The sequence below is a fragment of the Phoenix dactylifera genome, unplaced genomic scaffold (genome assembly GCF_009389715.1).
Source record: "Phoenix dactylifera cultivar Barhee BC4 unplaced genomic scaffold, palm_55x_up_171113_PBpolish2nd_filt_p 000472F, whole genome shotgun sequence".
NCBI lineage: Eukaryota > Viridiplantae > Streptophyta > Magnoliopsida > Arecales > Arecaceae > Phoenix > Phoenix dactylifera.
Window position 1 is genome coordinate 314,163 of NW_024067894.1, and position 21,919 is coordinate 336,081.

Consider the following 21,919-nt stretch of genomic DNA (forward strand, 5'->3'; position numbering starts at 1 on the left):
GAAAATAACCTGTTTTTGCTGTGGAACAATAGGACATAAAGCTAATATGTGTGATCATAGAAAAGGAAAAGCTAAAGAAAAAATTAAAAGGGTTTGGGTTCCAAAAGGAACCAACATTACTGACCATGAAGGACTCAAGAAAACTTGGGTACCTAAAATTGTATGATTTCCTTGTGTAGGAGTGTCTTGCAGCCAAGGTCGACAAAAACTGTTGGTACTTGGATAGTGGCTGCTCAAGACACATGACGGGTGACAAAGACCAATTCTTCACCCTTGAGCCTAAGAAGGGAGGTGCAGTGACATTTGGAGACAATAACCAAGGTCACATCGTTGGTATAGGTAAAGTACAAATCACCTCCTCAACCTTTGTTGATAATGTACGATTAGTAGATGGTCTTAAACATAACTTACTTAGCATAAGTCAATTATGTGATAAGGGTTTTGATGTTTTGTTTAAACAATCCTTATGCATCATAACCAACTCAATTGATAATAGCTTAGTATTCAAAGGAATAAGACGTGGAAATGTCTATGTAGTAGATCTAGATGATCTTGCTAAAAACAGTCCTTGCTTAGTTGCTAGTGATACTAAGGAGAATGATGCAAGTTGGTTATGGCACCGTAAATTAGGACATGCAAGTATGGATACAATATCTAAGTTAGTTAAAAGAGATTCTGTAATAGGTTTGCCAAAACTAAAATTTGAGAAAAATAAAATATGTGAAGCTTGTCAATATGGCAAACAATCAAGGAACTCCTTTAAATCCATAAATTGTGTCTCTACCTCTAGACCTCTTGAACTACTACACATGGATCTATTTGGACCAACTAGAACCACAAGTCTAGGTGGAAACAAATATGGTCTTGTTATTGTAGATGATTTTTCTAGATATACTTGGGTCATGTTTTTAGCTCATAAAGATCAAGCATTTTCAGTATTTAAGAAATTTCATAAGGAAGTAACTAATGCTAGAGATGCTTCAGTCATAGCTATTAGAAGTGACCATGGAACGGAATTTGAAAATCATCTATTTGATGAATTTTGTAGTAAAAAGGGGATAACTCATAATTTTTCTGCACCTAGGACACCACAACAAAATGGAGTTGTAGAAAGGAAGAATAGAACCCTAGAGGAAATGGCTAGAACCATGCTATGTGAAAGTAACCTCCCTAAGTATTTTTGGGGAGAAGCCATTAATACATCATGCCATATATTAAATAGAGTTTTATTGAGATCCATTATAAAGAAAACACCTTATGAACTTTGGAAAAATAGAAAGCCCAAAGTAAACTATTTTCATGTTTTTGGATGTAGGTGTTTCATTCATAATAATGTGAAGGATAACTTAGGTACATTTGATTCTAAATCTGATGAAGGTATCTTTTTGGGATATTCTACATCAAGTAAAGCATATAGAGTATTTAACAAAAGAAATCTTGTTATTGAAGAGTCTATACATGTTGTTTTTGATGATACTAGTGATATCTCTTCTAGCAAGAGAGTTGTTCCTGATGATGATGCAGAAATTCTTGAAGAAAAGATTGATGAGATGACATTACAAGAAGATGAACAAAAACTAATTGGAAATGCATCAACAAGCCAAGAGGCAATTGTGGATCATTGGCTGAGGAAGGCTTGGAGGTATGCTCATGGGCATCCTAAGGAATTAATTTTAGATGATCCATCTCAACCTGTTAGGACTAGAGCATCTCTTAGGAACTTAAATAATCATCTAGCATTTGTCTCACACTTTGAACCTAAACACATAGAAGAAGCTGAAAAGGATGTAAATTGGATAAATGCAATGCAAGAAGAACTAAACCAATTTACTAGAAACAAGGTATGGAACCTAGTTGAACGACCCTCTGAATATTCAATAATAGGTACCAAATGGATATATAAAAATGAAAATAGAATTGTGATTAGGAACAAGGCTAGACTACTAGCAAAGGGCTATAATCAAGAAGAAGGTATAGACTTTGATGAAACCTTTGCTCCTGTAGCTAGACTTGAGGCAATTAGATTGTTACTGGCATTTGCATGCTCTAAAGACTTCAAATTATTTCAAATGGATGTAAAAAGTGCATTTTTGAATGGGTATATTAATGAGGAGGTGTATGTAGAACAACCTTCTGGTTTTGAAAATCATCAATACCCCAATCATGTTTACAAACTAAATAAAGCACTTTATGGTCTAAAGCAAGCTCCTAGAGCTTGGTATGAAAGACTTAGCAAATTTCTATTAGACCATGAGTTCTCTAGAGGAAATGTAGATACAATACTGTTTTTAAAGAAGAAAAACAAAGAAATATTAGTAGTGTAGATTTATGTTGATGATATTATTTTTGGTGCTACTAACAATCGCCTCTGCGAAGAATTTGCTGACTTGATGTAGAGTGAATTTGAAATGAGCATGATGGGAGAGCTGAACTATTTCCTCGGGCTACAAATCAAACAATCGAAGGAGGGCATCTTCATCTGTCAAGCGAAATACATCAAAGAGATGCTCAAGAAGTTTGATATGGAAGGAAACAAGCCAATCAGCACACCCATGGGTACGTCATGCAAACTTGATAAAGATGAATCAGGTAAGTCAGTAGATCAAAAGATGTATAGAGGTATGATAGGATTTTTATTATATCTTACTGCAAGTAGACCTGATATCATGTTTAGTGTATGCATGTGTGCTAGATATCAATCTAATCCTAAGGAATCACATTTAATAGCTGTTAAGAGAATCTTTAAATACCTAATAGGAACAAAAACCATAGGTCTATGGTACTCTAAAGATTCAAGCATAAATTTAATTGGGTACACTGATTCAGACTTCGCTGGTTGTAAACTTGATAGAAAAAGCACCAGCGGATCATGTCAATTCTTAGGAGAAAATTTAATCTCTTGGTTTAGCAAGAAACAAAACTCGGTTGCATTATCTACAGCTGAAGCCGAATATGTTGCTGCCGGGAGTTGCTGTGCTCAAATCTTGTGGATTAAACAACAACTTGAAGATTATAGCATTAAACAAGATAAAATTCCCATTAACTGTGATAATACAAGTGCCATTAATCTAACTAAGAATCCAATTCAGCACTCAAAAACTAAACATATTGAGATAAGACATCACTTCATAAGAGATCATGTACTGAATGGTGATGTGATACTTCAATTTGTGTGTACTGATGATCAACTTGCTGATATCTTCACAAAACCCCTATGTGAGGATCGATTTTGCATACTTAGAAGAGGGTTAGGAGTGATTGATCCATTCTCGTGATACTCTCCTCTAATTCATAGATTTTGAGGATTAGTCTAAGGTAAACATAGGACTTCTTATCTATGATCATCAATTCAGCTCCTAAATCATGGATAAGTCTATAACTATCTCTAGTGGCACGAAAATAACATGATTTTTGGGTGCGTGCCAGAGTTCGAGTCGACTCGGATACATTTTAGAGTCGGCTCATGGGGGAGTCGACTCGCGTATATTTCGGAGTCGACTCGAGGTCGATGGCATCATGGGGGGAGTCGGCTCGCGCATATTTTGGAGTCGACTCGAGGTCGAGTCGACTCGCGACTTACTGGAGTCGACTCGAGGTCGAGAATCCGATGTTTTAACCCTAATCGAAATGTTCAATCGACACTTCTATTCACCGCCGTCACTGTTTCAAAAACCCTAGAGTCGTCTCCGACCTCATCTCTGACCCTTGTTAGGCCATTTCCGTCGAGTTTCCCTCCGTCCCTCATGTCCTTTCCCCCTTCTTAGGTCTAGGATGCCTCGCAAAGCCACTGTCCCGAGCCGGAAAAGGCCCCATTCTGCGAGCGGCACCGAGCGACGGTCAAAGGCTCGGAATGAACCCGCGAGGCCACAACCTTCGGTTCCTTCCCCGCCGAGGCCGGTTCCCTCGCGTCCGTGCGCCGGGAAGGCGGTCTCCACCGAGAGAAAAGTCAACTTTGACCTCCTCTCCCGGGAAGGCTTTACCCTAGGGCATCGGTTAAGGGCTCAAGGGTTAGAAAGGTTTTGTTCCCTAGATCTCCCTACTTACCCGGGGTTAGTTAGGGAATTTTACGGTACTGTAGCTAGGGGTAATGGTGGTATTCAGGAAACTTTAGCGGGTGTCCCTATATTTATTTCGGAGGACTTCGTTGCTCAAGTCCTTCATCTTCCCCAAGTAGGGGTGTCTCCCTCTCACCCCACAGATAGGACTGAGGCCCTTACGGCCATACTAGAGAGTCCACCTCAGTCCCCCCTAGAAGAGGTGTCTGCAAATCAGCTATCAGCTGAAATGCGGCTCCTCTTAAGTATCATATCTAGGACCCTCTTTCCCAAGACAGGCCATTTTGATTTTGTGTCTGAGAGGGACCTAGCCCTGATGTTCTACATACTTCAAGATACTCCAATCAACTTTCCAAAACTCATCTACAGATACATCTGTGAACCATTAGATAAGCCTAGATTGAGTCTCCCGTATGGTATGCTATTCACCCTCATCTTTAGGGAGTTAGGGGTTCCTATTTCTGAGGGAGAACCCTCTCGCTCACTGCGTCACACTGACCGAATGGGTGAGGGGACTCTCCATAGGATGGGGTTCCATAGAGTCGAGGGAGTCTGGGTATGGAGACCATCCACTTCCACACCTTCTGACCCTACTACTCGACACTTCCCCAGCCCTGATCATGACTCAGATTTTCCCACCTATCCCTCCACTTCAGCACCATCTACTTCAGCCGGACCCTCCACTGCACCACCTTCTCAGCCACTGGAGGTCCGGATATCTTCTAAGCAGCTCCGGGAGTTGCGGCAGGAGATCGTGAGGGAGCTACGGGACGACCTACTGAGGGAGCTCCGAGGTCCTCAGAGTGCTCCCTCCACCCAGCTAGTACCCTCCTTAGCAGCCGTGACAGAGATGGTTGCAAATCTGAGGGAGGAGATATTCAACATCCGAAGCCTAGTTCAAGGACAATACTGGAACATAAGTGACGCAAGGACGACACAAGGGAGATGCGAGATAGCATCAAAAAGGAACTAGGCAACCAGAGTCAGGGTGCTGAGAGACTAGCCAACGCACTGATCTTCAAGCTCGACACCCTCCAAGAAAGTGTGAACAACATATCAACTATTCAGTCTAGAGCCACCTCGGAGATTCTTGAACAACTGGGAAACATCAATGAGGGACTAAGCATGGTCATCAAACACACTAGACTGAGCAAGGGCTAGAGTTGTATATTTTTCTTTACTTTATGTTGTACAGTCCCTTGAGGACTCACTTGATATGTAATCACACTTGTACTTAATTTTGGATAAATACAATGAGTAGAACTTCTTTTCAAAAAATGTGCATTCTTGAGTTTTTGCATCTTACTGTGCTTTCTGCCTTTTTGCTATGATGACAAAAAGGGGGAGAAAATATATTGAATAGACATGTAAAGGGAATCAATAAAAAGAAAACTTTTAAAGCACAAAATAATTTGTTCTAAGTGGATTCGATACCTCGAGGCTCATTATCTCTCTGTTGGGGCTCCTAAAGGAGTAATCTCCAGAATCTATTCAAGGGATATTCGGAGATTAGTTGAATCATACTCAAGAATAAATTGGCAGATTTTTCCTCTAAAACCAAAAATTTAAGTTCAAAAGCTTCAATACACTAAAAGAAAATTCAGAAAATCTAAACAAAGTTGAATGCATGTGTTGAGGGAGAGAATCTGAAATCTTAAGAAAGCAAACTCATTAAATATATATAAGCCAAACAATTGATTGCATGACATGAAGGCTTATATAATTCCAAATGAAAGGGGGAGCTTTAACTTCAGAATTTACTGTTTCACACCTTTCAGTTTTGGATAAATTAAATGACTAGACACTTGAATTTATTTTAAAACTTTACTATAAATCTCCTTTTTGGTTGAGCAATTCACTTTACAAATACTCAATGTTTTGTCATCATCAAAAAGGGGGAGATTGTGGAGTGATTGATTATAACCCTATTTGATTTTGATGAGCTCAAAGCATTTGAGTATATCTTATGTTATACTAATGAATTCAATCTAGTGTTTCAGTCAAATATTTGTAAATTTATGTTCAAGTGTCTCTAGCTTTGGTTCAATACACTTTGGATAAGTAAGGAATTCAATTTGAACCAAAGTCTGAATCTCGAGTCGACTCCGGAAGATTACGAGTCGACTCCAAGCATATCAGAAGCTCTGGCACAAGCTCGAGTCGACTCCTGCACATTACGAGTCGACTCTGACTGAGAACAGACAGCCGGACAGAAAGATTCATCTCAGAACCTGTCAACAAGTCGACTCCTGAAGAATTCGAGTCGACTCCGATGCTTGCCGAGTCGACTCCAGCATAGTACGAGTCGACTCCATGGAGTAACAGACAGAAAGACAGAGAAGCCATTTTGGACTCTGAGAGCCGAGTCGACTCCCGAAGAACTCGAGTCGACTCCGACGGTTGGCAGGTCGACTCCTAAGGAAGCAAGAGTCGACTCCCAGAGAAATGCAAGGCTAAAAGTCAGAGAGCCAACTTCGATGTCTGAGAGCCGAGTCAACTTCCGCAAAGTCCGAGTCGACTCCAAGGCAGTTCAACTCCAAAGACAGAAGACCGATACTTCGGTGTCTGAGAGCCGAGTCGACTCCCGCAAAGTCCGAGTCGACTCCGAGGCAGTTCAACTCCAAAGACAGAAGATCGGTATTTCGTGTCTGAGAGCCGAGTCGACTCCCGCAAAGTCCGAGTCGACTCCGAGACAGTTCAAGTTCAAAGATAGAAGACCTGTCTCTCCGGCTCTGAGAGCCGAGTCGACTCCAAGGAAATCCGAGTCGACTCGAGGAAGTAAAATCGAGAGGATGAGTTTTGAAGCCCTGAAGATCGAGTCGTCTCCAGAAGGGAAAGTCATCTCCGGACAATTGGCGAGTCGACTCCAGGTTCAGCCGAGTCGACTCCAGAACGGGACGGCACTCGATTTCAAATTTTGAACAGTGGGCGAGTCGTCTCCAGTAAAGCATTAGTCGACTCCAGCAACACTCGAGTCGACTCCTAATCGAGCGAGTCGACTCCGATCCCAACGGGCATTTTGTCAGGAGTTGCAGAATGTGCAGAACGGCCTTGAATCTGTGTCTAACGGCTATTTTTCTTTGGGAATGGCTTAAATAGCCTGAGTGAACAGTAATAGAGGAAAAAAGAGAGACTCCATTCAAAGCTAAAGGGATTTCCACCAACCAAAAGCTCTCTAGAGTGATTACACGAAAAAGAAGGAAGAAGTGCATTGAAGTCGACTCTCCAACTGTCTTCCTCACATTTAAGGCTCTCCTCCTGACAGCAAGTCTACATCAAATTCAAGAGGAGTCAAAGAGTTTGAAAAGTCCCTTCCTCCATCTCCAAAATCAGTTTGAGGGCTTATTACTCTTTCTTGCTTAAATTGTTTAAATACGCTTTTGAGAAGCTTCCTTTTTGTTTGTGTCAAACTATTTGTTACTTACTTGATTCAATCAGGGGATTGAATCAAGGGTGTTAAGGTTTGTTGGTGAGCCAAGGTTAAAACCAACGGTGTAAGGGTTTGATTGTGATCCCGAAAAAACAATCGGGTGGTTCTAGTCGGTGAGCCTGTGAAAACCGATCGAGTTCGTTGTGATCTCGTAAAACAACAAGTTGGGTTGTGAACTTGTAAAATAACCGGCTGTAATCCGAGGGATTATAGTGAACTCCCAAGTGAGGCTTGGGGAGTGGACGTAGGAGCAAGGGTTAGCTCCAAACCACTATAAAATTGCTTGTGTTTGTGATTGTTTCATTGTCTCTTCCTTTTCCTTCATCCACTGCATATAGCAACTAATTAATCCACTTGCAAAAGTTTTAATTAGTTACTCACAAAGTCTTTTAATTACAATAATTATTTTAAAACCCAATTCACCCCCCTCTTGGGTTGTCTATCTGGGCAACACTTTCTCCACTGTGCATACTGCCCTAGCCGAGGTCTTACGAACTCAGTCTTATAAATCACATAGGATCTCTTCTTATCTATCAAGATCGATAGATTCCATATAGGTGCATACCCTACTCCTACAGTGAACCTACTGCAGCCAATTTACACTGCATGGACCCATATGTCTAGAGACTATTTATACGTGCAGTCAAACTACAATAACCTCACTGTGAGTAGCCAAAGCACCGCAGGTCAAAGGACCAGTCACACCACTGCAATATTAAGTAAGTCACTGACGAGTGGATAGACATCCAAGTGACTTCTTGTCTTGGTCATGCTCAGTACCTTTGTTCTCTAGCAAGCACTTGCACTATTACTTCAGTGTCCCCACACTGTAGACTCGAGTCTCATCTATCCATAAGAAAAGCAATATGTGCACTGATCTCATCGGATCGTTCACCGTTGTTGTGATGATCCATCGATCAGGAGCATTTAGAAATTAATCACCAATGATACATGGCTCAAATTCTCAACTCTTGAGAATATGCATCATCATCTTATTAATTCCTTGGACGATTCATAGATACATAAACAATATGAATAAAAAGATGCCTTTTATTTATTCAATAATAATAAAGTCAAGTACAAAACTATGTCCCAGAATTAATTATGTGTCAACCATATTGGCTTCTAGGGCATATATCTAACACAAAAGCCACTATAGGCTCTTCGTGGTTCCTTTCATCTGGAAACTCTTGGCTGAGCATACTCTAGTAAACATAGGTTTAAGCCTTAGTGTTGATTAATTATGTTTGATTCCCTATTTAATTTTGGTGAGCCCAAAATACTTGAGTATATTCCTTATTGTACTAATGAATTTAAGTGAGTGTTTCAGGAGAAAATACATAAAAACTTAAGAGGAATTCATTACAAAAAGGTTCAAAGAAATTAAGATGAGTTAAACACTTAGAATGAACCTTAGTTGCAATTGGACAGTCCACGAGACGTCTCCCGCTGTGGACGAGACATTTTTAGCACTTAGAAAATGGACTGGCACATCCTCGAGTCGACTCATGACTAAGGCGACTCGACTCCCGTAGTAAGAATAGAAGATTGTCTCAAACATGCCAGTGCGCGAAACGTCTCCAGCTGAGCGCAAACCGTCTCCAAGAACAACACTTTTCTCCGGGCAGAATGCGAGCTGTCTTTCGATATACGCGAGCCATCTCTCTCAGTAAAGACAGAAGACTGTTTTCAATAAAGCAGAACATGAGACGTCTCCCAACATACGCGAGCAATCTCTCTCAAAAAAGACAGTAGGTCATTTTCAAAGAGGTAGAACGCGAGCCAACTCCAAAGTGTCACGAGCCGTCTCTCGCAAAAATGACAGAAGGAAACTTTTGAAGAGCCTGATTGTAAGCCGACTCCCAACAGGCGTGAGACGTCTCCTATCTCAGGCGAGCCATCTCCCAGATTGCCCAAGTCGTCTCCAAATCTGCTGGGACTCCAACGGCTAGTTTGTCAGAATTTTCAGAGATGGCATAACAGCGCTTTTTCTCTTCTAACGGCTAGTTTTATGGAAGAAGGCTATATGAAGGTATGTCTTACAGTTTTTTAATAATTATTCAAGTATTCAAGGGATCCAAAAAGAGTATTCAATACAAACACCTCATTAAGAGCATTCAAGGGCCATTCAAAGAAAAGAGAGAGAGAAGAAAAGCAAGTAGTTGAATTCAAAGCTTTCTCTCCAATCAAAGCTGCCTCAGTGATCCTCAACCTCGTGTCAAATCAGAAGAGGGTCAAGTAAAGAAGAAGCCAAAGTCTTCCAGCAGCATCTTTGCTTACAGGCTTTCTTCCTTTACTCTTTTATTTAAATTGATATATCTTTTTGTATAAAGAAGCTTGTAATTGTTCTAAAACAATCATTTCTTCTCTTGTAACTTGATTGAATCAGGAGATTGAATCAAGGGGTTAAGGCTTTGTCCAAGCCCGTGAATTGGACTATATTCAACCAAGGTTGGTTGAGGTTTGGTTTTAAGTTGGTGATCCAGGAAAAACCAACTAGGTTCGTTGTGATCCCGATAAAACAATGAGTTGGATTGTGAACTCATAAAACAACCAGACTGTAATCCGAGGATTATAATAAATTCCCAAGTGAAGCTTAGGGAGTGGACGTAGGAGCAAGAGTTAGCTCCAAACCACTATAAAACCTTGTGTGTTTGTGTTGTGATTTAATTGTCTTCCCTTTCTTACTACATTTCCATTATTGCTTCAGCTTAAAATCAAGAAAGCTTTCACTAAGTATAAATTGAATAGCTTAATTTTTAAAGACCCAATTCACCCCTCCTCTTGGATTGTCTTCTGGGCAACAAGTGGTATCAGAGCAGGTGCTCTAGTCTTATTTGTTGACCTAACCATCAAGAGCAAAAGATTAGATGGCAACCCCCTTTGGATATTCTCTAACTGAAGGCCAATCCACCAATAAGCCTCCTTTGTTCAATGGAACAAATTATACCTATTGGAAAGCAAGAATGAGAATTTTTATTCAAGCATAAGATTATGACATTTGGAGCACCACACATCGCCACACACATAATAGATAATGTAGTCATCCCCAAATCTGAGAGAGATTAGAATGACAATGATAGAAAGTTAGCACAATTAAATACCAAAGCAATGAATTTTTTATATTGTGCATTAGATCCTAATGAATTCAATAGAATTTCAACCTGCATTTCTACTAAAGAAATATGGGATAGACTTGAGGTTACCCATGAAGGTACTAATCAAGTCAAGAAATCCAAGATTAATATATTGGTGCATAAGTATGAATTATTTAAAATGGAACCAAATGAATCCATAACTGCTATGTTTACTAGATTTACTGACATTGTTAATGGTTTAAAAAGTTTAGGTAAATCATATGCTAACACGGATCATGTCAGAAAAATTTTTAGGTCCCTTCCAAAATCATGGGAAGCTAAGGTAATAGCGATTCAAGAGGCCAACGATCTTAACACGCTTCCACTAGAAGAGCTTCTTGGATCTCTAATGACATATGAGCTGACCATGAAGCAACACAATGAGGATGAAACCCAAAGAAAGAAGACTATAGCCTTGAAAGCCATTGCTCAAAAGGAATATGAGGACAGTAGTGAAGAAGAAGAAGAAGAAGACGATGACATGGCACTCCTAGCAAGAAAATTCAACAAATTTATGAGGAGAAGGAAGTCACACTTCCAAAGAAATCCCATAGTTAGAGGAGAATCAGAAAAAGAAAAAGGAAAGGAACCTATGATATGCTATGAGTGTAAGAAACCTGAACATTTCAAGCATGAATGTCCTCTACTAAAGAAAATATTTAAGAAGAAGAAGAAGGCATTTGCAGCAACGTGGAGTGATAGTGATAAGACATTATCCAAAGATGAACCTCAAGAAATAGCTAACCTTTGTCTCATGGCACACAAAAATGAGGTAACATCCGAACCCTTCTTGAACTTTACTTTTGAAAAATTACATGATGCTTTCTATGAACTAATTGATGATTATAAAAAACTTGGAATGAAAAACAAAGAACTAAAAGATGTAAATCAAACTCTTGTTGATCATTTTGAAAAACTTTATAAGGAAAAAGAATGTTTAATCAATGAAACTCAAATGCTAAAATTTGAAAAACTGACCTTAGCAAAACAGAATGAAGACTGGAATAATGAAAACCAAAGTTAAAGAAAGAAGAAGATAAATACAAACCTATTATAGAAAAGTTTACTTATAGCTCAGAAAAATTAGAAATAATTTTGAACAATCAAAGAGCTGTTTTTAACAAAGCCGGTTTAGGTTATAAGCCAAATAACAAATAGAAGCTTCTTAAAAACTTTTTTGTTAAAGCAACTGAAACTAAACCTAAAGAAGTCACATGCTTTTGTTGTGGTAGACCTGGACATAAATCATATGTTTGCAATCATAGAAAAATACCTAAAGATAATAAAGTAAAGAAAGTTTGGATTTCAAAAGATACATCTATACTAACCATGAAGGATCCAAGAAAGCTTGGGTACTTTAAAATGTATGATCTATGTTTATAGATATGTCTTGCGGCCAAGAAAACTAATAGGAGTTGGTATCTTAATAGTGGCTGCTTAAGACATATGACGGATGATAAAGATCAATTCTTCACCCTTGAAGCAAAGGAAGGAGGAGTAGTGACTTTTGGTGATAATGACCAAAGTCATATTATCGGTATTAGTAAAATTCAAATCACTTCCTCTACCTTTATAGATGATGTATTATATGTAAAGGGTTTAAAGCACAATCTTATTTGTATTAGTCAATTGTATGATAAAGAATTTAAGGTTTCTTTTGAAGCATCTCTATGCATTGTAACTAATCCCATAGACAATGGCATCATCTTTATGGGACATAGACATGGCAATATATACATGATAAATCTAAATGATCTTACTATGAGTAGTCATTGTCTAGTTGCCACGGATGGTAAAATAAATGAAGCTAGTTGGCTATGGCATCGAAGATTAGGTCATGCTAGCATAGATCTAATATCTAAGTTAATAAAAAAGGAACTAGTTAAAGAAATTCTTGAGTTAAATTTTGAAAAAGATAGAATATGTAAAGAATGTCAATTAGGTAAACAAATAAGAAATTCTTTTAAATCTAAAAATATTGTTTCTTTTAAATCTAAAAATATTGTTTCAACTTCTAGGCCAATAGAATTACTTCATATGGATCTTTTTGGACCTATTAGAACTACTAGTCTAGGAGGAAAGAAATATGGTCTTGTAATAGTAGATGATCTTTTTAGATTCACATGGGTACTGTTTTTGACACACAAAGATGAAACTTTTTCAGTATTTAAAAAATTCTATAAGAAAGTTTTAAATGAGAAAGGTACAACTATTATCTCAATTAGAAGTGATCATGGCACTGAATTTAAAAATTATCACTTTGAAAACTTTTGCAATGAAAATGGAATAAACCATAATTTTTCAGCATCTAGGACACCTCAACAAAATGGTGTAGTAGAAAGAAAAAATAGGACATTAGAAGAAATGACCCGTACCATGATATTTTTGGGCTGAAGCGGTAAACATAGCATGCTATATTTTAAATAGAGTTTTAATGAGATCAATCTTAAAGAAAACACCTTATAAACTTTGAAAAGATAGAAAACCAAATATTAACTACTTTCATGAATTTGGATGTAGGTGTTTCATACATAATAATGGCAAAGACAATCTAAAAAAATTTGATGTTAAATCAGATAAAGAAATCTTCTTAGGATACTCGTTAACTAGCAAAGCATATAGGGTCTTCAACAAAGAACACTTGTTGTTGAAGAGTTCATTAATGTTGTATTTGATGAAACTTTTAGTCATTCATCACGAAAGAAAGATCCTGAAGATGAAGTGAGCATTTTAGAAAATGGAATTGAAAAGATAACCATCAATGAATCTTCAAATCACAATAACGAAGAAGAATCTGAACAAACTGAAAATAAAACTAACGAACAACAAAATCATGATCTATCCAAAGAATGGAAATATGCACAGTCACCCTAAAGAATTAATTATCGGTGATCCATCTCAACAAGTAAGAACAAGAGCATCTCTTAGAAATTTAAGTAATCACTTAGCTTTTGTTTCACAAGTTGAACCTAAAACTATAGAAGAAGCTGAAAACGATGTAAATTGGATGAATACCATATAAGAGGAATTAAATCAATTTACAAGAAATAATGTTTGAGACTTAATTGAAAGACCTAAAGACAATTCAGTAATAGAAACAAAATGGGTATATAGAAATAAATTGGATGGAAATGGAATAGTTGTAAGAAACAAGGCTAGGCTTGTTGCAAAAGGATATAACCAAGAAGAAGAAATTGATTTTGATGAAACTTTTGCACTTGTAGCTAGGCTAGAAGCTATTAGACTATTACTTACATTTGCATGCTTTATAGATTTTAAATTATACCAAATGGATGTTAAAAATGCATTTTTAAATGGACATATAACAAAGCACTTTATGGTTTAAAGCAAGCCCCAAGGGTTTAGTATGAAAGACTTAGTAAATTTCTTTTAGGAAATGATTTTACTAGAGGACATGTAGATACAACACTGTTTCTAAAAAGAAAAGATGAAGACTTGTTAATAGTACAAGTCTACGTAGATGACATCATATTTGGTGCTACTAACAATAATCTTTATCAAGAGTTTGCTAAGCTAATGCAGGAAGAATTTGGAATAAGTATGATGGATGAACTAAACTTCTTCTTTGGACTTCAAATCAAACAACTAACGGAAGGGATCTTCATCAACCAAACAAAGTATATCAAGAAGATGCTTAACAAGTTTGGGTTGGAGATCAACAAATCAATTGGAACACCCATAAAATCCTCATGCAAATTAGATAAAGATGAATCAGGTAAGAATGTTGATCAAAAGCTTTATAGAGGTATGATTGGATCACTTCTTTATCTTACTGCTAGTAGACCTGATATCATGTTTAGTGTCTGCATGTGTGCTAGGTATTAGTCTAATCCTAAAGAATTACATTTACTTGCTGTTAAAAGAATATTTAAATATTTAGTTGGAACCAAAAATATAGGCTTATGGTACTCAAAAGATTCAAACATAAACTTAATAGGGTACACTAATGCTGACTTTGCTGGATGTAAATTAGATAGAAAAAGCACCGGTGGTACATGTCAATTTTTAGGAGAAAACTTAATTTCATGGTTTAGTAAGAAGCAAAATTCAGTTGCATTCTTCGGCTGAATCCGAATACATTGCAGCTAGAAGTTGCTGTGCACAAATTCTATGGATTAAACAGCAACTAGAAGATTATGGCATTAAGCAATCTAAAATTCTCATAAAATATGATAATAATAGTGCCATAAACTTAACTAATGAAAAAATTCAGCATCAAGAATCAAGATCTTTTTGAGCTAGAATCTTAAAGCAAGTTTCCGTGTGGATCAACATTGGAGGGTGAACACTTGGGTACCTAGTGAAAATTCTAAATTTTGGAATTAGCGTTACAGGTATTATTCTATTCCTACATTTATTTTACAAGTTTGATTGTTACTATTAAGGTGATCTTGGCTCATTAGGGTTTGATGTAACAGAATTTTATTAAGAAATTTTTGAAATCCCGCGCTTCCGCTGCGCCCCTACATTATAGAAATCCTAACACTTTTTGCCTAGGAAAAAGGTTTTTTGGTGATTTTTACTTGAATGCAGATTTCACACTTATAATTATGTTCAAGAGAAATATATCCATGCTTACACATATAATGCAAAGACTTAAAATTTTAATATGCTAATCTAGCATACTATAAAGAAGAATAATCAACAATATAAGCAGAATTTGGTGTTACTTTATTATTATCAAGATTGAGTTTAAACAAACCCTTATAAAAAATTACCTTTCCCAACAAATATCCTATTCCTAGATAAAATTAACTTATCATACTCTAGATCGACCTTAAAGCCATTCTCACATTAAAGGCTAGCAAATGCAAGATTTTTCTTAATTTCTGAAACATGCAACACATTTAACAAAGCTTCTTTTCAGAAGTGAAGTAGAGTTCAACTGTTCTTTCCAAACACTTTGGCAGGACTATTGTTTCCCATTAACACTTCTTGTCCAGCAATAGCAACTTCATAATTCTTAACCTGCTCCTTATCATTGCAAGCATATACTATTGTGCCAGAGTCAAGCCACCAACCAATTCAAGGATTGGTTCGTAGTTGCCATGTGTAATTGAATGACCATACCAATTTGCCATGCTAAAATCATGGCAATAAGATCTTTGGCTTCTTCTTCTACCATATTTGCATTATTCTCAGCAGTCTTCTTACTTTCTTTTCATTCTTATGGTATCTGCACCAACGAATATAATGGCCTTTCTTTTCATAATGATACCATGTTTTATTTTTTTGTTGGGATTGCTATTCTTCTTTAAACCGGAACTTGTCTTTTGCACTTGAAGACTCTTCTGATGTTTAGATTTCTGATTTTTATTAGACCCATTTTAACTAACAATGTTCATCTTAGAATTGAAATATACAGCATCATATTTTCTAGATTCTCTTGCAATCCTGAGATGCTTTAGTACCTATTCTATAATGAAATCTTCTACCTCATGCATGCAGAAGTTTCTTCCTATAATCATTTCAAGTAGGCGGAAGTTTTGTAATAAGTGCCCCTACTTGACATGACTCATGAATGACAATTTGAAGATCATAGAGTCTATTAATCAGAACTTGCAATACATGCACTAGCTGATCCATGATAGGTATATTGTCACTCAATGTAAATTCAAAGTAGTTCATGATCAGAAATTTACCTGTACCTTTCCTTTCAATAGAATATTTCTCTTCCAATGCTTTCCAGATCTCTTGAGGAGACTTAGAGAGAAATAAGGAGATCATAGAGATGGTTAGACAATGCATTCAGAATGTGGCCTCGACAAACAAATTTATTCTCTCATCGCCTCCTTTGTTCATTCTTAATCTCTCTAATATCTTGTGATGTTTCATCAAGAAAAGGCTGCAGGGTTGCATCTAATACATACGTAATCTTTAGTGCAATTAGGAGAAACATCATCTTGTCCTTCCATTGAGTGAATTTGGTTCCATCAAATTGATCCAATTTGACAAAGTCTTGATTCATAACTATGAAAGTAGTACTTGATTCGGTAGCCATTGCAGATATCACCTTAAAATTATGGGGAAGAGTGGTTTGAAATAGAGAAAATAATAAAACAATTCAAGGTTTTGAGGCATGTAAATCACTATCTTTAATGTTATATTTGCCCCTTCTTAAAAAAGATTTGCTAATGGGTTCGTAGCAAATCACCCCTAGAATACAACAGAGCTTTATATAATTCTGCAGGTGGCAATTCTAGCAAGTTCTCAGGAACTCTCTTAAAAACTGCTTAAAAGGTAGAACGAAGAATGAAAGTTTTAAGACAGAAAAGAGAAGGTTGCTATATCTGTTCATAATGCTCTATATTTATAGAGTCCCAATAAGTGCAAAGGCATCTTTTCGCAGGTACATAACTTTTCAATCCATAAATACGTGGCTTTTTAATACATAAATGCGCGACTCTTCCAAGTTAAACCGAAGGCTAATACCGGGCGGTTATCCTACAACAGAAAACTAGTGGAAAAGCATAAACATCTGTTGGCCCCTTCCTCTCTCTTCTTAATATTTGTTTATTTCCAAGAGGAGACTGCACACATCCGCTGGGCCTTCCTCTCCTTTTCCTTTTTTTTTTTTCTAATTTAAATATTACAATCTATCAAACATTGATCATCAGTCCTATCAAGCTTGCCTAAACATGCCAATTTGGCTTGCAAGGTGGAGGGGGTCTTGGCGGAGATCAGCCACCCGCTTTTTGCTACAAGTAATGTCATTAGCTACTTCAGTTCTCGGATAAATCATGTCATTAACAAGTGATCACATGACTCTTGCTCTACTCTCATGCAACTCCCTCCTATCACCAAACCACCATAACAACCCTTTGTTAATGGGTACCCCAGCAATCTACAACTGTCAAGATAAATTTCAACAGGAACATTGAAGGTGTGGATTACTGCAGGGTAAGTTTTATTGCTGGAGCCTATAAGCGCAAGACTCTAAAGACTGGAACAATTCACCTACGTAATTGCTTGGTGCCAACTGCAGAATTATCAGCATATGCTATTCTACTTTAAGGCCACTCAACTGCTGTTGTTTTCTGGATTGAGTAAAGCAAATTCCTTAGTGCATGTCTTCAAGATATTTGGAGCATGATAGAGCAGTTACCATTGTTCAAGGTATTGCACATGCTTTGCAAGGGAAATCAGGTGGCTGATTGGCAAGCCAATGTGATGCTCAAATAAGAGAGAAATGGAGTAGCACATTTAGTTCTCGGGGGAGCATCTTCACAGGGCACATGCTGATGCAGTTGGTGTCATCTATGAAAGATTGCAAGTTTGTCCCCTTCTGCTAAATGGAAAAAAAAAAGATTTTATTTTCCTTGTATTCCTTGTTCACTATCTGGCTCTAATAGAGTTGCCTAGTCTGTTAGGTTATTCTATTTGGCATGAATTGGTAATTCACTCTTTTTCATTGAATAGGGTTCACCCAGATTAGATTCAAGAAATTAAATTTTGTTGATTTTATATATCATAATATCAAATTTATTTTGATTAATAAGTATCTGTTGATGATTTGGTTTGGATTTATCAAGATATAAAAAATAAATGGCAGAAAAGTATCTTTCAAGAGAAATGGAAAGATCTACAGATGTAATCTACTATTATAAATTAGTTGAATATCTTCCTATAAGATTTCTAGTACAGTCAAATTTTCATAAGAAAACGAATTCTATCGTGGATTGGTTGATTTGTACCAATTTGCAATTCACTTTTGATTTAGTGAATCAAGTAATCATGGGTCCTGAAGTTGCATTCGACACTATCGGTTACTTCCATGAAGTACCCATCAACAACTAATAAATAGGTGAAGTCGTGATGCCCTCTCCTTAACTTGAAAGTTTAGGGGCACCATGATGTCGAGGCTTTTACACATGGAAAGAGCCTGGGAGAAGAAAAGATAAACACCGTACACGCTCAACTAATATGAAGTTAAAAAAAAACAACAAACGAGGAGGACAAAGATAAACGCCACTAAGACAAACAAGAACTTTAACCCTGAAAGAAGACATGGTTCTAAGTGACTTCAAGGCTTCTGACAGCACCGAAACCATCCAGATCCGCTGAGAAAAACTAAACAGATTAAGAAGAAAAGAGGAAAACACAAAAACAAAGATCTTAGAAAGGAACTCACGCTGCCCACCTTATGCATTGATTCCCAAGCTTGAGCATTTAATGGAGCCCATGACAATGTCAATCTCGATCAAATTGTCGTCCTCATTGATCTCAGATAACAGTTCCATAAGCCCATGTTGCCTGAACACTGCTTCTGGCAAGAAGTTTGGCAGGAAATCTGCGGCCGATCTTGGCCACAGTGCATTGGACTCCTTGCGCTCGATATAATGGCCATCAGGGACGGCAATCTCGATAAGATCCTCATCCTCTGAGCTCAGACTTTCTGAGCATCTTGAAGACCAAGATATAGCCCTAGATAATGACTCGTCGTCAGAAATCGAACAAGATGAACATGCGAATGGAATGCAATCCATATCTCCACGCAACATATCATCATTACTAATGGAGAAAACTAAGCTCTTCCCCTCGCCTCCAGCAACAGCCATTTCCACCTCCATATCTTCGCGTTCCAATGGACGGCCTACACGCCCAGCATCAGCAGGATCATTTAGCCGACATGGTTGCTCTTCTCCAGATGCATTCTCTTCCTTGGCAGCCTGATCATGTAGCAGAATCTTCACATCATCCTTTGATTCCACTGGCATCTCCATTGAGCTGGCCTCACAAAGCTTTTTTCTCTTAAAGATGAAGGCAGGGGAAAGAAATGATAGAATCAAAATTAACAAAGAAAGAAAAGCTGAAGAGAGACTGTAACTGCGAAAACAGCAAAGACGAAGGGCAGGAGCAATAAACAGTAGGGAATGTTTGAGGAAATGAAAAACAGCCATTGGCAATCAGCTCTTTATAACATGAATTATTACAGGAAAAACAAAAATTTCTTATAAGACAGCGATAGAAATACTTGTGACATTCATATAAACATATAGAAAAGAGAAGACAATCAGACTAAACTTTTCTTTCTTCGTTTTGCTCCTCTCTCATTTGTACATCTGAAGAGCAGCAGGAAAACCCAAATCCACCTTCTGAGCCGGGTAAAAATTCAGAAGTAGGTTTCCTTCAGTTTTGGATGCATAAAAACTACTAAAGAATATTAGCATACATGGAAGAGTCATATATGATAACAGGAAGACTGAGAGAAAGGAAACAGGTCCATTTTTTTATTGGAAGCTGAGAGGAAATAAGGTCACTTAGAACTGTACTAGAATTGCTGAGCTACTTTTATGTTAGCACTTCTCATTGCACATTAAAAAACGAATTTCCTTCGGGTTTCCCCCTTCTCAGTCTTCAATAACAGAAACCAAAATGGTCCTTGTCTGCTACTGATTGACTTGGAATAACAAAGCTTGGTTGTTTACTGTATCGGTACTAACTCCGGTGATTTGGAAAATGGAGAGGCCATGTGCAAGGATTTTGGCCCGACACATAGCACTTTCCCTCCAAATTTTCTTTCAAAAATTCTTATAAACTGATCAAGTGAAAAAAATAATATTGAAGCTACTCTCTGCAATTTTGAAGGAAGCCTGCCCATCCCAAAATTCACTCTCCTAAATGTCTCTCCAAGAATCTCAAACAAAAACGTGTCATTTATTTTCAATTAAAACAAGCAAAATCCATTAGACCAGTTGATCATTTTACCAAGCTGAAGAATCATCTGATCAATCCAATCCAATAAAATTAAGAAAAGAGCTTAATAACAAGCATTAATCAACCAGAGGATCCATTCTCCCAAGTACGTCAATTTGCAACAAATCCAGTACAACAAACAAAAGTCAGGTTTCACCCACAATTTGTTCTTAATCAGAAATGACAAAATGATTAATTCTCAAATGCTTAAGTATCCGTTTTTTCCCTTCTTGTTTTTGCAGCAGAATAAAAGCCTTCAGCAACAGAAATAACTCCTCACCTCGGCAGCCTCCAGATTTAACAGCAATTAGTCATCCTGTGACAGTTTGGCCAGTCATTTTATTGACATTTGCATATCAATCAGAAATAAGTAGAAAGACTGAAAGGATAGCCTGAATTGAAATCACAAAAGCTCACCAATAAGCCTTCTGGAACCACAGGAAGATAGATCCAGCAAAATTTTAAAATTGATCAGTAATTCATTCATTTCAGAAACAAGCAAATGAAAGGCTAAATACTCATGATGGTTGAGATGCGTTACCTTAAAAGAATGAAGCATAAGAATTCTCCTCCTCCAACAACTTTACCCTCCTTATCAAGCAGACTTCCAATGTTGAAAATCAGAGTGGCTATATGAAAAATCAGAAGGGCTGTCTCTGATGTGGTCCAAGCCTTTTATACTGGTGATAAGTCTAACATGGAGGGTTGATGTTAACTTTCGCTATCTCGACACAACAAAAGGTTCTATTTAGTATTAAAAAAAAAACAAGATCGTGCTGAGGTTGCTTTATCACCCTTAGGTGATGATAGCACCTACATGGGATCAACATGTTTGAGAGAATGTGACCCATAATCGAAATCTCAAAATATTTCTGCCTATGTCTCAGTTATGATAACAACTATAACTAGAATATGCTTCAGTGGGCTTTTTAATCTCTTGGTTGTGCCACTAATGATGGTCTTAGAGATGGTCCCTCATACATGAAATAATGCTTATGCTCAATTCAATTCAATCCCACAATCATTATAATCAGTTGAGTCTAATCCTTATCATTGTGTTTATTATAAATATGATTACTGTAGAATGTTCTCAAACTTTTTGAGAGGAAGAAGTTAAGAGTGGATAAAATGATCTAAGTTTGCAGTACCTACTTTCTCTCTCTCCCCCCCTCAACGCCCCGCACTCCCCCCCTCCCCCTGTATGTGTTGGTGACTTGGTGTACCATTGTGGCATGTGCATGCAAGCGACCTGCTTTACATGCTTGCTCACATTTAGCTGTTATAAAACACTTCAAGCCTGGGAAATAAAATGACCAGTAATTTAGTCACAAGATTTTTCTTATATTTTTATTTGTTTATTTTATTGATAAGTAGCCACTAGATGTTTATGATGCAATATAGCATCAACGTTACCATAGGATCGGTTGCATGCTATGAAATCTTATAGCCAAAAAGCAGCTTGTTTGCTTGTTTGTCTCTTTATGTATAAGAAACTTTGGTTAATCAATCATTTCACAATTTGATAAATATCTGGACATGAGCTAAAAGACATAGCATAAGACCTTTTCATCACTTACATT

The 21,919-nt window shown here is 37.4% G+C and overlaps 1 protein-coding gene across 2 annotated transcripts; it reads right to left on the minus strand.

The window, feature by feature from the left end:
* Positions 1 to 18,615: 18,615 nt before the first annotated feature.
* Positions 18,616 to 20,970, minus strand: LOC120106125. Of its 2 annotated transcripts, XM_039119017.1 has the most exons (4): positions 20,881 to 20,970; positions 20,757 to 20,767; positions 20,620 to 20,655; positions 18,616 to 19,393 (listed from the first exon to the last, which is right to left on the minus strand). In XM_039119017.1, exon 4 carries the CDS (start codon positions 19,364 to 19,366, stop codon positions 18,785 to 18,787), a length of 582 nt encoding a protein of 193 aa, XP_038974945.1. In that variant the 5' UTR covers positions 19,367 to 19,393; positions 20,620 to 20,655; positions 20,757 to 20,767; positions 20,881 to 20,970; the 3' UTR covers positions 18,616 to 18,784. The 2 variants fall into 2 exon arrangements, with proteins under 2 accessions (XP_038974945.1, XP_038974944.1); XM_039119016.1 differs by lacking the exons at positions 20,620 to 20,655; positions 20,757 to 20,767; positions 20,881 to 20,970 and having other exon boundaries at positions 18,616 to 18,703; positions 18,784 to 19,893.
* Between the last annotated feature and the right edge of the window lie 949 nt (positions 20,971 to 21,919).

Bases quoted from the DNA above. Each gene is read 5' to 3' on its own strand.
- LOC120106125 (XM_039119016.1), bottom strand. From the start codon at position 19,543: ATGGCTGTTTTTCATTTCCTCAAACATTCCCTACTGTTTATTGCTCCT.